The sequence below is a fragment of the Cinclus cinclus genome, chromosome Z (assembly GCF_963662255.1).
Source record: "Cinclus cinclus chromosome Z, bCinCin1.1, whole genome shotgun sequence".
NCBI classification, from domain to species: Eukaryota; Metazoa; Chordata; class Aves; order Passeriformes; family Cinclidae; genus Cinclus; species Cinclus cinclus.
Genome location: NC_085084.1, coordinates 14,670,469 through 14,684,606, shown reverse-complemented (window position 1 = coordinate 14,684,606; position 14,138 = coordinate 14,670,469). Strand labels below are relative to the sequence as shown.

The following is a 14,138-nucleotide window of genomic DNA, read 5'->3' as shown; positions in this document are numbered from 1 at the left end:
GCAGACTGCACCGGCGCGGGGGCGGCCGGGGCGGGGCCCCGCGGGCCGCAGCGCCAATGCGGGCGCAGCCGAGGCGGCGCCGCCCAGCGCGGGCGGGCCCGGGAGCGGTTCCGGGGCACGCGGCGCCGGCCCGGGATGAGCTCGGAGCGGGGGAACGTGGCGCGCACGCGGCCCCAGCGCCACCAGAACGCGCGCGCCTTCCAGAACGACAAGTACGACACCAGCGCCCGGCGCAAGGTAAGGCGGGGCGGGCTGGGGGCGCGGGGGTGTCCCGGCCGTGTCCCGGCCGTGTCCCGGAGTCAGGAGCCACCCCTCCGCCGGCGGCGCAGCGCTTGGGGCCGGAGAGGTGGGAAGGATTTCTTGCCGAAAGCGTGGGCAGGTCCCCCCACGCCCTCTGAAGCCCTGTCCCGGTGAGGTCTGGTGCCTGGTCCTGATAGGCTTCGGGATCGCAAATCGAAGTGAAGCGGCAAGATGCCGAGGTATCGTTTTAGTGACGGAGATACCTCTGGGCCGGGTCCGCCCGCACCAGGCACAGTGCTGCTAGGAGAGAATCGTAACAAGACGTTCCAGACAGCTGTCACTGTAAGCGGATGTGTGAAACTTCAAATGTGTAAATTCACGAACGTGTGAACCGTACTTGTGACATGGAACACCCTAGTTAAGCCAAAGAATTATTAAGAGGAAAACTGAAATAAAGCGCTTGCATTTGTGCAGTGATTTGTTCAGTGCAATAATTGTTTCATGGCGTGTTATCCATATGACTTCTTGTAAGGCGTTTGGTCTTCTCAAGGTTTGTGACTATCTGGTCATAACTCAGAAATCTTGATGTTTTGAGAGCTTAGCTGGAACAACTTTTCCCCCATCACACATAAATACCCAGCTTCAATCTACATTCTTTTGAGATAACTTTCATGTGTGCTTTAATTTATTTAAAAAACGAAACAACAGAGTTTTTCTGATTAGTTAGATAGAAAGGTGTCTTAAGCTAGTCTGTCAGTACTTTTGCTACAGAAGTAATCATCTTCACTCTGTTGTTTCAGAAGACTGTTTTGTCTTTTTTGGTTCTAAGCAGGGAAAGGAAAATGGTTTACAGTACATTATTGAGATATGTTTTGTGTGTAGTTTTGGTAACAATATGTGGAAGGGTCTGAAGAACACGAGGTGTGTCTGAACAGTAACACCACCAAAGTGTGTTGACATCAACAACGATGTTTCTTCTTGCAGGCTAAGACGAGAAAGTGACTAAGACAAAACAGATGAATAATCTAGGAGAGTTTATCTGGTGCTATTGCTGTCATATCAATATCCCTTTAACTGAACCGGCCTGGGTTGTCAAAAAGAGTTGGGAGGAGGGATGCAAAGTAGTAAGTTAAAACCTTGATGCTGAATAGGGAGGTTTGGGGCTTCTGTGAGTTTGTTTGGCTTGTTTTTTGCAATTTTTTTTTTTTTTTTTTTAGGACTAGTTCTGCAAGTTCAACAGGCTGCTTTCCTGGGATTCTAAGTAGTGACAATATTATTTCTTGTGTGAGTCACTGCATGACCTCTGATAGGAGAATATTTTCTGTCTGGGTACAAACACACACACAAAAGTATCGTAAAGAACTGGTCTATCAAAAAGGTTTTCAAAGAGAAACTGATGGTATCAGTTTTCTAACTGAAATAATCACTTTAATACCCACATGGCTGTTTTTCCCATTGACAATAATAGATATCCTCTAGAACTGGCTGCACAATATTATGCACTCAGATAAATACATGTTTTTTAATGTAGCCAAGGTTTGCTGTGGCCATCAACTTGTCTTTGCTGTGGGCATCAATTTGTCTCTTTTTTCTTTCCATTTCAAGAAAATTATTTATTTTCTCTCTATGCCTGCTGGTTCATGGAGAGGGCTGAGTGTGTGGAACTAGCATCCTGAAGAATGTGCTTCGTGGAGATTAGATAATGTTTGGTAGGAGGCATTCCTTTTTCTAAGGGCATACTGCCATGTACAAAATCAAGTCCTAAGGTTTTTGTGTGTTTTAGGAATTATATTCCCCACTTTAGTGTTCTTACTCACTCACTCACTCACTCGGCCCTCCCCCCACCTGTCTCCCTGCATAATCTTGGATAAGAGAATCAGAGGTGCAAAAGGCAAAGATCGCAGGTTCAGACAAGGACAGTTTACTGGAAACAGCAAATGAAATAAGAAAACAAACAGTAACAGCAATAGTGTAGAAGGAATAATTCACACACAAGCTTTTGCTGTGTGGGACCCCTGGCAGTACCAGACCACACCATGCTATGTGACCTGGAAGGGACCCCTCCCCCATTCCTGGAAAATTGTGGGGTTATATAGAATAACCTTAATGTCCTAGCCTGGAAAAACTAACTGTGGCTTGGCCAGAACCAGAACAGGGATATGCAGGAGTCATTATAATGATGACTAGCCCTATATCTTCTGTTTGTGAAGTTTTAAAGAAGTTAGAGTAGCAAAGATTAAGTAGTGATTAATGTCATTGTTTAGATATGGACTATGCTGAATGATGACATTTTTGATAGTTTTGCATCTCTGTCTTTTGTAGTCCTGGATGATCAGATGTGTCATGGATGTTCAATGTGTGATGAGGAAAAAGAAGAAACCAGAAATTCTATCACAGGGACTGATACAGGAATGGGTACTCCTTTCTGCCTCTCATTACCTCAGTAAATCAAAGCTACTCCAAGAGAGTGGATCTCCTGTAAATCACTGTTAAATATATGGGAGGTTTTATATTTGGCCTGTCTACTGTTGTACACTGTCCAATGCAATACTGTCTTGAAAGGCTGCAAAATGATTATCAGCTGAAAATTTGGATCCTGCTGCAATTATGGACTGCATTAGCAATGTTGAGTGTTTACTACAACAGCTTCAGGTTGTAAAGTGGGTGGAGTTAAGGTAGTTAATTATGGTGTTATTGCTATTTCTCTCAGTGAAGCAGTATCTGCAGGGGAAATTGATCTAATAGTATTTTGACTTTTCTCTGCTGGTAGTCATTACCCAGTTGGTTTTTGGCTTTTTGAAATGCTGTTTGTCTGACACTGACCGTGTCATCCATTTTGTAATCTTAGAGGCCACAGATCTGATTACTTGAGTACTTGCTAGAAGATCCATCTGTCTTTCCTCTAATGATTGGTCTTTACTACAGCATTGCTCTTAAGGCTTGTTGAGGTGAAACATCCTTGCAACAAAGTGCACTGCCTCTCTACTGTATTTGGGAAACAGCCTACAACAGTGCTGGAAGAGTTTGCACTTTAGGATGACCTGAAGAAGGAATAGCCAGGACAGGGTAAGACACTGTCTTGTTAGTAATTGAATCTTGGAATCTCTTTGTTGGTGTTTGCGCTACATGTTATATTCCACATTAGCTCTTTGCAACATTGAGCTGAGGAATATACATTATGTTACATGAATATACATTTTATGTAAAGTATATTACATAAGTCACCATGGAAGCTGCAGTAGTTCTAGAAATGAAAGCAGGTATCATTTAATGAGAACATTTAGAATTCCATTGTAGTAAGATGGTAAATTATGATAATCCCAAAATGATAATCCACATTTCCCTAAATTTTAGGGGTTATTGCCTCAGCTTTACCACAGTGCTAATGTCAGTTACTTTTTAAGCTGGTGAATAGATAAATCACTTGTTTTAGTGGAAACAGTTGTTGAGACTGTGGGAAAGCACTAGGAAGAGAACAGCTGAATATAGAGCTTAAATGCTGAGTCAGTAATCGTATTTGGAAGCACAGAAGGGAGGAAGAGATAAAGTAGTGACCGACTGGAATTGTTAGATAACCGTGTTGCAGGTTTTTTAGATAATGTTCTTGCTGCAGCATAGAATAACTTGGTAGGCTGAAATCTACTCTAGCCATTCCTGTTACTCTGGATTCAGAAGTACGCTTCAATCTTGGGTTGTAGCTTTTCATGTAAGGAGAATACAACAAATACAACATCTGCTCTGGACTCTAACCCAGCTGTGGAGGTGGGGCAGAGAGTGAGAGAAAGAACGTGTGGGTAGGTTCAGGAGGTGTGTCTGGTGTGTGTGTGTGTGTGTTCTTGTGTATTTTCCATTCTTTCTGGGGGAGACAGTGAGAGTCCTTCCAGTGCTCTCTTAAATGCTATAGCCACATGTTGCTTGAATTTTGAAATACACTTGATGAGAAAATACCTGTAGAGAAAAGAATTTCAAGTAATGCTGATAAAATATGTGAGCAAGTGAAGCTCTGTGGGGGACAATTTCAACCTGTGTAGTGTGTATTGGAATGCTGAAATCTGGCATCTGATAGCTCAGTTTCACATTTGTCAGTCTGCAGTGATCTACTCTAACTGCTTTGCAGTCATGTGCTGGAGGTCCTGTGCAGTTTTGTTTTTTTGAGAAGTTGTTCAGAAGTCCTGCATTCATCCTTGTGCTGCATTTGTCCTTGCTGATTGAAGCAGTGCCACCTGTGTTTCTGACATGGAAGTTTATGTGTTGCATTAACATTACACTTATGTGTAGCAGACTAGACCACTGATATGTGCTCAGGAGCAGGAATTTCCTTTCAGTAGAAGTCAAAATACCCATAGGTTCACACATAATTAGAAGCTTACAAACAGATGGTGAAGCTTCTGTGAAGCCCTGTCATTACATCTTACCTGTGAGCCCTTTAATGCTAGTTTTAGCTAGGGATTATTTTGTGTGCCAAGTTAGTAGGTGTAGGTGCATTCATTTACTTTAATACATTCTGAACTGCTTTTGGCAGGTTGTTAGGTGATTTAATATTAGGTTACATGAGCAGAGGATGTTGGTTTGTTAATGAGCAACTGACTGTGCATATAGCGTGCACATGGAATATTTTGTAGCATCTTACCTTAAGACTGCTTAGGTATGTCTGTATTGCGTAACTGTAATTTCCCAGGCAAATGTATAGACATACTGTAAGCAGTGGATGAGTTGCACTTGTCCTTGAAGCAAAGTACACTAAAGAAAAGAGAGCTATTGACTGAAACAGGGAAATAAACATAAAGAAAACCCCAGAGAAACTGCTGCAAAAGAATCATAATCTAACATGTTGAAGTAATTTTCACACCAAGAAATTAATTTCGGGCACGAGCTCCTATTTGTGTGTGAGGGTCTGACTGCATCAAGGCCAGGTAGAAAAGTTGGAAGAGAATAATGAAGTTTACAAGCCTTTTTCAGGGCTTTGTATGGGTTGTTAATTTTTTTTTATACCCTTAAGGGAAAGCAAGCTATTAAATGGGCAAAAGGAAGAAAAGAATTTGTGAAAGTTTAAACAATATACAAAATAAATTAAAAAGTAAATATTAGTAGGAAAAGTAAGCACCAAAAGGGGTTTATTTGATTTTACTAGTCACTTCCCCATTCTGACTGGGAACTGAGAAACAAAAAAAATTTGTCTTCTGGTTTATTATGAGAACTTCTCTCACGTGGTTTTAAGCAATTTCAAAAATCTGAAAAAACAGATTATTCAAATCTTTCATTAGGGACAGCTTTCTTTACCTCTTCAAGTCTGCATTGCTTTTGGAAGTGGTGTGTTAAGGATTCTTTTGGTCAGAGGAGATGCTGAATTAAGTGGAAAAAAACACCATAAATTAGCAACTTGTTTTACTAATGGTAGCATTTAAATATCATGCTTCCTTTTTTTTTTTTGTTTCTGAGCAAAATAAATCTAAAAGACAAACACAAGTTAAGCTCTCAAACTGATTTCTTTGCATCGATCCATCATTCTCTATTGACTTTCTAAACCAACTGCCTGATAGGGTTGTAAAACCTTAGTGTCTCTTTTATTCAGATGTGCTGAGCCAGTGATTAATCACAACGCCCCATACTTGTGGTATCAAAATTGAGTAAAAAATACAGGAGACTGCTGAAGAGGAGGAAGATGCTGTGCACATGCCTCTTAGATGGAGGAAATTAGAACTTCAAAGCTGTTGTCTTTCATCCAGTTTGTGACCTTCTGAGCAGATGCAATATGATTTCTTTATGAGCAGCTGTGTAAGATTTGTGGTCTTACCATGTTGAAAAGTCCAGGCATCTTTATATTCAGATCAGGATGCTTAAAGTGGTTTTTGGCACATGTAAATGTGATGATAGAATCATATGAAGATTTAGGTTGAAAGGGACCTTGAAGTTCATCTAGTTCCAAACCCCCTGTCATGAGCAGAGACACCTTCCTCTAGACCAGGTTGCTCAGAGCCCCATCCAGCCTGGCCTTGAACACTGCCAAGGGTAGGGCATCCACAGCTTCACTGGGGAACTTGGTCTGGTGCCTGGCCACTCTCACAGTGAAGAATTTTTTTCCTAAGTCCCGATCTAAGCCTACACTCTTTCAGTTTGAAGCCATTCCCCCGTGGCCTGTGACTATGTTCTCTTGTAACAGTCCCTTTCCAGCTCTCTTGTAGCCCCCTTCTAGTGCTGGGAGGTGCTCTAAAGTCTCCCCAGAGCCTTCTCTTTTCCAGGCTGAACAGCCCCAACTCTCAGCCTGCCCTCATAGGAGAGGTGCTCTAATTCTGTGATCTACTTAGTGGCCCTCCTTGGACTTGTTCCGACAAATCCATGTGGGGTGTCCCAGAGCTGAATGCTTATGTGGTGTCTCACAAGCAGTGTGAAGGGGCAGAATCCCCTCCCTTGCTGTGCTGGCTAGATTTATGGGCTGCAAGCACACACTGGTGGCTCATGTCGAACTTCTCATCCACCAACACCCACAAGGTACCATTTCCTCAGAGTACTTTCTGTCCATTCTCCACCCACCTTGTATTTGTGCTTTGGACTGCCACCAGGTGCAGGACTTTCCACTTGCCTGTTGAGCTGCATGAGATCTGTGCATGTTCTCAAACCCGTCCAGTTCCTTCTGTACAGCATCCCTTCCCTTCAGTGTGTTGATCACATGATACAGGTTGGTGTCATTGGCAAACCTGCTGAGATTACACTCAATCCCACTGTTTAAATGCCTTCTCTGTGTCCTGGGTAACCAGGTCTTCTGTATCCTGTATCCCTCCTGAGAGGATACACATTTTCCTAAGTCTGTCTTTGATCACTGATATACCTAAAGAACCCTTTTTTTCTTACCCATGATGTTCTTTGCCAGATTTATTTCTGCCTGTACATTAGCTTTCCTAACCATGTCCTTGGCTCTTTGGACAATTTCCATGTATTCCTCCCAGACTACTTTTCCCTGCTTATACCCTCTGTAAGTTACCTGTTTAAGTTTCTTCAGAAGCTCCTTGTCCATCCATGCAGACCTCTTGGTTTTCTTTCTTGATTTCCTATTTGTAGGGAGGCATTGCACTTGAAACTGGAGGAAACAACTTCATTATCATCCAGCTCTCTTGGGCAGCTCTTCCCTCTATGGTTCTATCCCATGGCACTCTACTAAGGAGATCGTTGAAGATGCCAAAGTCTGCTCTCTTGTAGTCCAGGGTAGTTACCTTCTTTCCACACTCCTCACTGCTTCAAGGACCTTACAATCTGCTGCTTCATGATCACTGCAGCCTAGGCTGCCCTTGAGCTTCACATTCACCAGCTCCTCCTTATTGGTGAGAACAAGGTCCAGCACAGCACCTCTCCTTGTTGGCTCTTCTGTCACTTGGAGAAGGCAGTTGTCATCAGTGTATGCTAGGAACCTCCTGGATTGCCTGTGCCCAGCTGTACTGCTCCTTCATCTTTGGCATCTTCGGCTTTTGGGATGGTCTGTGGTTCAGTTTGATTGGAAAAAGAAAGGGAAGAAAAAAGAAATGCATCACTGTGTAATTGTTGTGTATTCTGGAGACAGATGATAAGGGTATTGGGGTGGGAAAGAGCTTTATAAAGCTCCGTGATTAATAACTATGCGTATTTCCTTGTTCCATAGCAAATATTTAGCAGAATTTGTAATAGGCTGCCTGTTTGATGACCTTTGGATTTGCTTCAGATGAGAGGTTTCTGAAGTAATTTCTGTTTCATTCTTCGGGATATGCAGTCCTGAGCACAGGCTCTTGCATTCCAGGTGCCTTAGACTTTGCTGAGCCTGCCCCTGCATCACTGTGTGGCACCACACCCAACCCCAGCCCCAGCCATGATGTAAGGCTGTGTTTAAGGGGAACCATGTCGTTTTCATCCGGGAAGCTAGCTGCTCCTTTGGAAAGATGAACCTCTGCCTTCAGCTTAAGCTACTGCAGCCTTTTGGCGTTCCCTGTGTTCTGCCTTAGCAAAACTGAAAATAGCTGCTAACAGTAAATGTATCCCCACATGTAAAAACAAATTGCAGTGTTTGTATCTTAGTGTCCTCCTGCATTACCAATCACTGCTAGTCAGAGAAGCAAGGGAGAGCCCCAGGAAAGTTCAGGCTAATTTTCAGGTTGTTGGGAGTTTATGTAGGCTATAATTCTTGGAGCCTTACTTTGTGCTGGTCAAGTGCTGAAAACAAGGCTTGTGTTTGAACTGCATGGATTCTGAAAGGCTGAACACAGGCACTGCTCACAGCAGTTTGAATTGCATGATATTGAATTGTGAGATATTGAATTGTCCTTAACAGATATTTGCTGGGAACTTACCAGTTATTTTCTTCTCTCAGAAATCTTGCGCATTAAGCAATTGTTTGTATTTTTTGGAAAGTATATTCGTAATGCATCAGAACCACAGCTTTCTGCATTCAATAGTCAAGCAGTATGCAAAACCTTGTTTGTCTTCTTAATATGCCAAGTCTGTATTTGATAATTTAGATAATAATTTTTTTAAACTGAAACTGCTAGAAAGCACTGCACATCAGTTTACCACACCATAGGAAAACTTATACTAGATGTGTAAATTTAATAAAAAAGGAGACAATGGAACACCACAAGTCCCAGACTAGTGTTTCACTTGAAAGTAGCATCTCTTTTGCCATATGCATTTTTTGGAATAAGATAAGATACTGTACTTTTAAGGCTTAGCTTGTTTTTTTGCTCTTATAAATTGAAGTAGAGCATTGTGGAGTAGTAAGAAGATCTTGTGGGTCACAAAAGCAGGAAATTACTTCAGAAGATTCTGTATTCATAGAATAAGTTTTTTTACACTTTATTTTTGAAAGAATAACATAAATTGTAATCTAGATTAATACAGAGTCACTCCTTTTAGGTATGCTAAGAAGTAGATGTGATTTAAGCCATTTTAATAATTCAGTGTTGATATGGTAGCCATTTTTAACCTATCTTAAAAATACATTTTTATATGCATTTTTAACTGTGAAATTTATATTTTTCAATTTCTGATGAATATGAACACCCATGTGATAGACAACACTATAACTGTCATTCTTAAATAGAGAAGAAATAAAATTAGATTGAGCATACAAGGGCATAGCTTGTTATTTACTGTAAGAGTGTGGTTTAGTACTGTTTCCCATCTCAGAATAACTTCTCTGGTGCAAATACTACTGGCCAGTTGACATTTTGTATTTCTGGGAAAGCTAAACACAAAACGTCGTAGGAGATATTAAAATAAATTTTCCATTGTCTCAAAAATCTATTACCATTTTAAAGATTTTATCTTAGGTGCAGAGAGCAAAAATATTTTTCATAATGTAAGGCTGGGATTAGAGAGAGAGAGAATAGTTTGAATGCAAATAGCTTGTGGATTCTACTTTATTGTTATCTGAGGAAAAATCCTGAGACTGTTTAAACTATGTAGTATAGTGATAGCTTGAGTAATAGTAAGTTAAATGCTGTCTTTTCCATTGTCTTCTTTATACAAAAACTGTATTTCAGGGCTTTCTTCTTCTTAAATCCATTTTGAAAACTTCTACAGATGAAAAGAATAAAATGCCTACAGTAACAATATAATCACGAAAAGTACCACTATTAAGAATATAATAATAATTATAATAATTATAATGTAGTCTTTATCCTCAAGGTATTCTTTCCATTGAAGAAAATTTCTAGACAAATGTATAGGAAAGGCTTAATATCTAGGAAGTTATCAATATATATTTTTTCTTTTACTTATTCAGAAAATAAATGCTAAGCTTCATGATGGAGTTTGTCAGCATTGCAAAGATATCTTGGAGTGGCGAGTGAAATTCAGAAAGTATAAACTACTGACAAAACCTAAAAAATGGTAAGTGAAGATAATTTTTGTTAATTGTTGATTTTGTGGCTGATGAGCTTTTGGAAAACATTCTGGCTTTGGAAACTCACAAGAAAAAGCTGCTATTATGCATCGTTTTTCAAATGTGGAGTCTCATGTGCAGTAACAACATATAGGTAATGTTAATTTTCTAATTCATGTCTTTTATCTTAAACTTTTGAAAAGGAGACACAGAGGAGGAGCAACTGCTTCCCTCTTTGCTGTTAAAACTGGTTGAACTGTGGACCTGTAAGTTTCCAAGCCCGTCAGTGTTTCCTCCTGAACAAAACCTGAAACCTGAACCTGTTGAAACACCAATTTCTAAGGTCTTCTTTCACGTGTGTATTAGAGGGATCTGCACATCTCTTGAGTTCTGTGCTCTGCTAATGTTTGCAGTGCATGCATTTCATTACCTCTTAGCACGTTTGCTCCTTTTCTGAAAGAAACTATAACCCTTAGCAATAAATGATGGCATTGTTTGCATGGAGTTCTGTATTACTTCTTTTTGTGTAACTGTGTAACAAAGATGATTAATATTTTAACCTATCACAAACATATAAATTATTTTAGTTTTCTGAAGGGGATGCTTTCTGCTTCCTTCTTATTTGCTCAGTTGTAGAGGTCCTTTCCTCTCTAGTGGTAGCAGACGCAGGTGTTTCAGCAATGAAACATAGAACTCAGAGAAACCACAGCTGGGCTGCAGTGCACAATACAGGCAGGTTTGTCACAGTAGCTTGTGTTTTAGTTTTAGTAATCAGTTTCACCCTTTCATGTAACAAAAATATTAGGTGGAAGGCTTGCTGAATAAAAAAATAAACATTTTGTGTTCTGTGCACCACAGATGAAGTTGGGGTTTGTATTCTTTAACTCTTTCTCAAACAACTATGTGCATCTGTTTGTTTTTTTTTTTTTCATTTTATTTCCCAAAGGGAAGAAAGCAGGAAAAACCCCCATGTAAATCAGGGAAGCATTGGATGTAGAAAAAGTGACATTGTAGAACAGCATCTTGTAACAGCATATGTGATGTTCTCCCTCATATTTTTGAATGAGAAAGTAGTGCTTCAGAGCATTCTAGCTTTACAGATGATGGTTTGTAGGCCAGCAGTACAGTGGCTAGGTGAGCAATGACTAGGTGAGCCATTGTTCTGAGAGCATAAGACTATGAAAATTTTCAACAGATGAAGCTTCTGGGTGAAGTAAAAGGGTAATAGACGTTAAAATTGTGACAATCAAAATAAAATCTTTATATTGCAAAAGATGGAGGACTTTTCTGTACCCTGTTTAGTGTGACATGTCTGGGAAGAACTTTTGAGGGCATGAGAACCAAGAAAATTACATTCAAGACAGCAGCATTACATGAGGGTATATTGTTCTGGGTAATGCTCTCCAGGTAGGCAAGGCTTTATTAATGTCAGCTGAATGTTAAGCCACAGAATTTTGGAAATTGCTAAATTTACAGAATATTACCATATTTTGAAAAAGAAGAGCCCAAGCCCCCTACCTCATTAGATTGGGTTTGTTGAGAATACTGTTCTATGCAGGTTTGTGTTCACAGAAAACAAAAGTCTAGCACTGACTCAGTTTATAATCTGAGAAGTTCAAGAGGAAGTTGTTGCAGCATTTGAAGTGGAAGCTTTTTATTTGTAAAGTCCATGTACTTATTTGTGCTGTATGCTGATTTTATCATGAAACCAGAAGTTATGCAATTTTAAAGTAAACTGCCTGTTGAAGTGAACAGAAATGTTTCTTTTGTTAACTTAAATATAAAATTGTTTATTTAATATTTCTTTTTCAGTACTTGTTTTAGGAAATTCCTGAGAAAATAAGGGATGGGGGTGAGCAGCGATGATTTTGATAGTGCTACTTGATAAAACATGAAGTGTTTAATTTGAAACTGGCCTTCCTCTTTTGTGGAGTGTTTGTTCCTCTTTTGTATATTGTATTTGAACACTGAATGTTTAGTAAGTGTCCACAATACTTTTAAAATCATGTTTTCTTTCTCTTCACAGTGTGAAGTGCCTGCAGAAGACTGTAAAAGATCCTTATCATATTATTTGTCGACCATGTGCTGGTAAACTAGAAATTTGTGCTAAGTGCGGGAAACAAGAAGAAATAGTAATTCCGTAAGTAACTCCTAGAGTACATCGTTTCAGTCCTGTACTGATAATTCCTCTTGTAATAAACCTTGTTTGGAAACTGCCAAGAAGCTGTTGTACTTTATGCCATATTCTCCATAATCCCATCATGAATCAGTAGGAGTCATTTTCTTCACTTTTTCAGGTGAAACTAGGGTGAAATGCTTTATTGATGTTAGTGGGGCTGAGACTAAACAAATCCAACTTGGATAAGACATTTTAACACCAATGGGTAAATTGTGTATCTTCTTAACAAAGCACTTTAAAATGGGTTCTGATGTTAACCATCATAAAATATGTACAAGCCACTTTACTGTTTGCATTTTGTCTGCCACTTGATTTGGTTTCTAGTGAACAGAAGAATTAAAAAAGGACTGGTACATAGTTACAGTATACAGTTAGTATACCCTTACCATAGTACATTTAGCAGGCCTTTGGCTTTTTGCTAGTGTTCTCTATTGAGCATGATACACAAAACATTAATTTACTAGTTTGTGACAACAGTCCAGCAGTTGCTTAATTGGTCAAGCTGTTCAAATATTTATTTTTCTTTCTTTACAGTCTGTTCTGTACTAAATATTTTTAATGCATACTTTGTTGTGTTTTACTGTGTTTTATATTCTTCCTATTTAGTGTGAAGTACCTTTAGGGATTTTTATTGCCCCTTTCCTTCTTCTTCCCACCTCTTTCCATCTTCCATCATTTATTGGAATGGAATGCCAGGAGGATATTCTATCCTCCATCCCGTTCTTCTTTAAATTGCAGAAGTGGGTGGTGATAATATCCCTCTTGCTTTCTACAGGATTGATAAAGGACAAGACAGAACTGAGAGTGAGACTTCTAAGAATGACCAAGAGAGCAGTAAATTGAGGGATGAGCTGGATTTTGATACCAATATTAGTATTGCAGACAGTGATGAAGATTCTGATGTGCTTGAAGAACGATTTAAAAGTTTGAATTTCGAAACAACAGAGATCTAAAAGATTGTGTTTCTGCTAGAGATTATAAGGAATCAAATGTGGTAAAGCAATGCTTGCCTTAAACTGCTCCAAACCCTGAATTGACATCCAAGGTTCTTTTGTATAAATGTTAGCATTGTGTATGATGATGCATGTGGGGATTTGTATTAATACACATTTTTGTGTATTAGGAACAGAATTTCTTTGAAAATATTCAGAAATTCTATCTGTAAGCACAGTTATTTATTTCATACTTGTAACAACTTCCTGTTTTTATAGAATAAAGCCTCTTTGTATAATTGTTTGAAATTCAGTACTATGTGACCTTTGGAAGTATTATTGCTACCTGGAAATCTACTTGAAAGTCTAGAATATACAGATATAGGAAGAGCTAAACCAGCTGTAATGGTTTTCTGGAGGAAGAACTTGCAACATTCGGTCAATGAGTTTCCAAATGGGGTCTTACCCTTATGCTTTCAGGTTTCTGTTAATTTCTTTTTTCTCCACAAAAAAAGAAACAAGTGCGTAAATACCATCACCAATACAGTTAATGAACAGTTAAAGCTTATTTACCGATGTATAAGTGTGCATTACAGATTTGTGATCTTGTTGTTACCAATGTTTTGTAAAGAAAAAGCCTGCAGACTTTAGAATTTCTCATAACTGGTCTCACACTTTCTTTTCATTTTCAGAATTCAGAGATTCATCTGGATCTGATGTAGTTTTCTGTGATCTGAAAAGATTTGCATAGTGGAGTGATGCTTATAGAATTACTCCCTTCCCAGTTTCTATTCCAGTGTTGATTAAACTGTATGAAAAATTTAACTGAAGTTGCAGTAACTCTCTTTACAAGATTCAGGATGGTTTGATTTCTTCTATACTGTCTTCTTGCTCTCTACATTTAACTGACAGTATTTACCCATGACAATATGCTATGCCATAT

General features: G+C 39.3%; 1 protein-coding gene across 7 annotated transcripts; it reads left to right on the top strand.

The window, feature by feature from the left end:
* The first annotated feature begins 129 nt into the window (after nt 1-129).
* On the top strand, nt 130-14,020 carry CZH9orf85 (chromosome Z C9orf85 homolog). 7 transcript variants are annotated; one of them, XR_009934185.1, is made up of 7 exons: nt 589-1,949; nt 2,563-2,655; nt 3,166-3,306; nt 9,986-10,092; nt 10,288-10,427; nt 12,111-12,224; nt 13,039-13,062. XR_009934185.1 is itself a non-coding variant. In XM_062513810.1 (4 exons), exons 1-4 carry the CDS (start codon nt 136-138, stop codon nt 13,214-13,216), a joined length of 501 nt encoding a protein of 166 aa, XP_062369794.1. In that variant the 5' UTR covers nt 130-135; the 3' UTR covers nt 13,217-14,020. The 7 variants fall into 7 exon arrangements, 2 of the variants coding, with proteins under 2 accessions (XP_062369794.1, XP_062369793.1); XR_009934184.1 differs by having other exon boundaries at nt 589-1,364; nt 1,458-3,306; XR_009934183.1 differs by having other exon boundaries at nt 2,563-3,306.
* The last annotated feature ends 118 nt before the right edge of the window (nt 14,021-14,138 follow it).

Excerpts from the sequence above, each read along its gene's own strand:
- CZH9orf85 (XM_062513809.1), top strand. The coding sequence starts at position 472 with ATGCCGAGGTATCGTTTTAGTGACGGAGATACCTCTGGGCCGGGTCCG. Across the intron at positions 10,093-12,110 it reads CTGACAAAACCTAAAAAATG|TGTGAAGTGCCTGCAGAAGA; the intron begins GTAAGTGAAGAT and ends TTCTCTTCACAG. Across the intron at positions 12,225-13,038 it reads CAAGAAGAAATAGTAATTCC|GATTGATAAAGGACAAGACA; the intron begins GTAAGTAACTCC and ends TGCTTTCTACAG.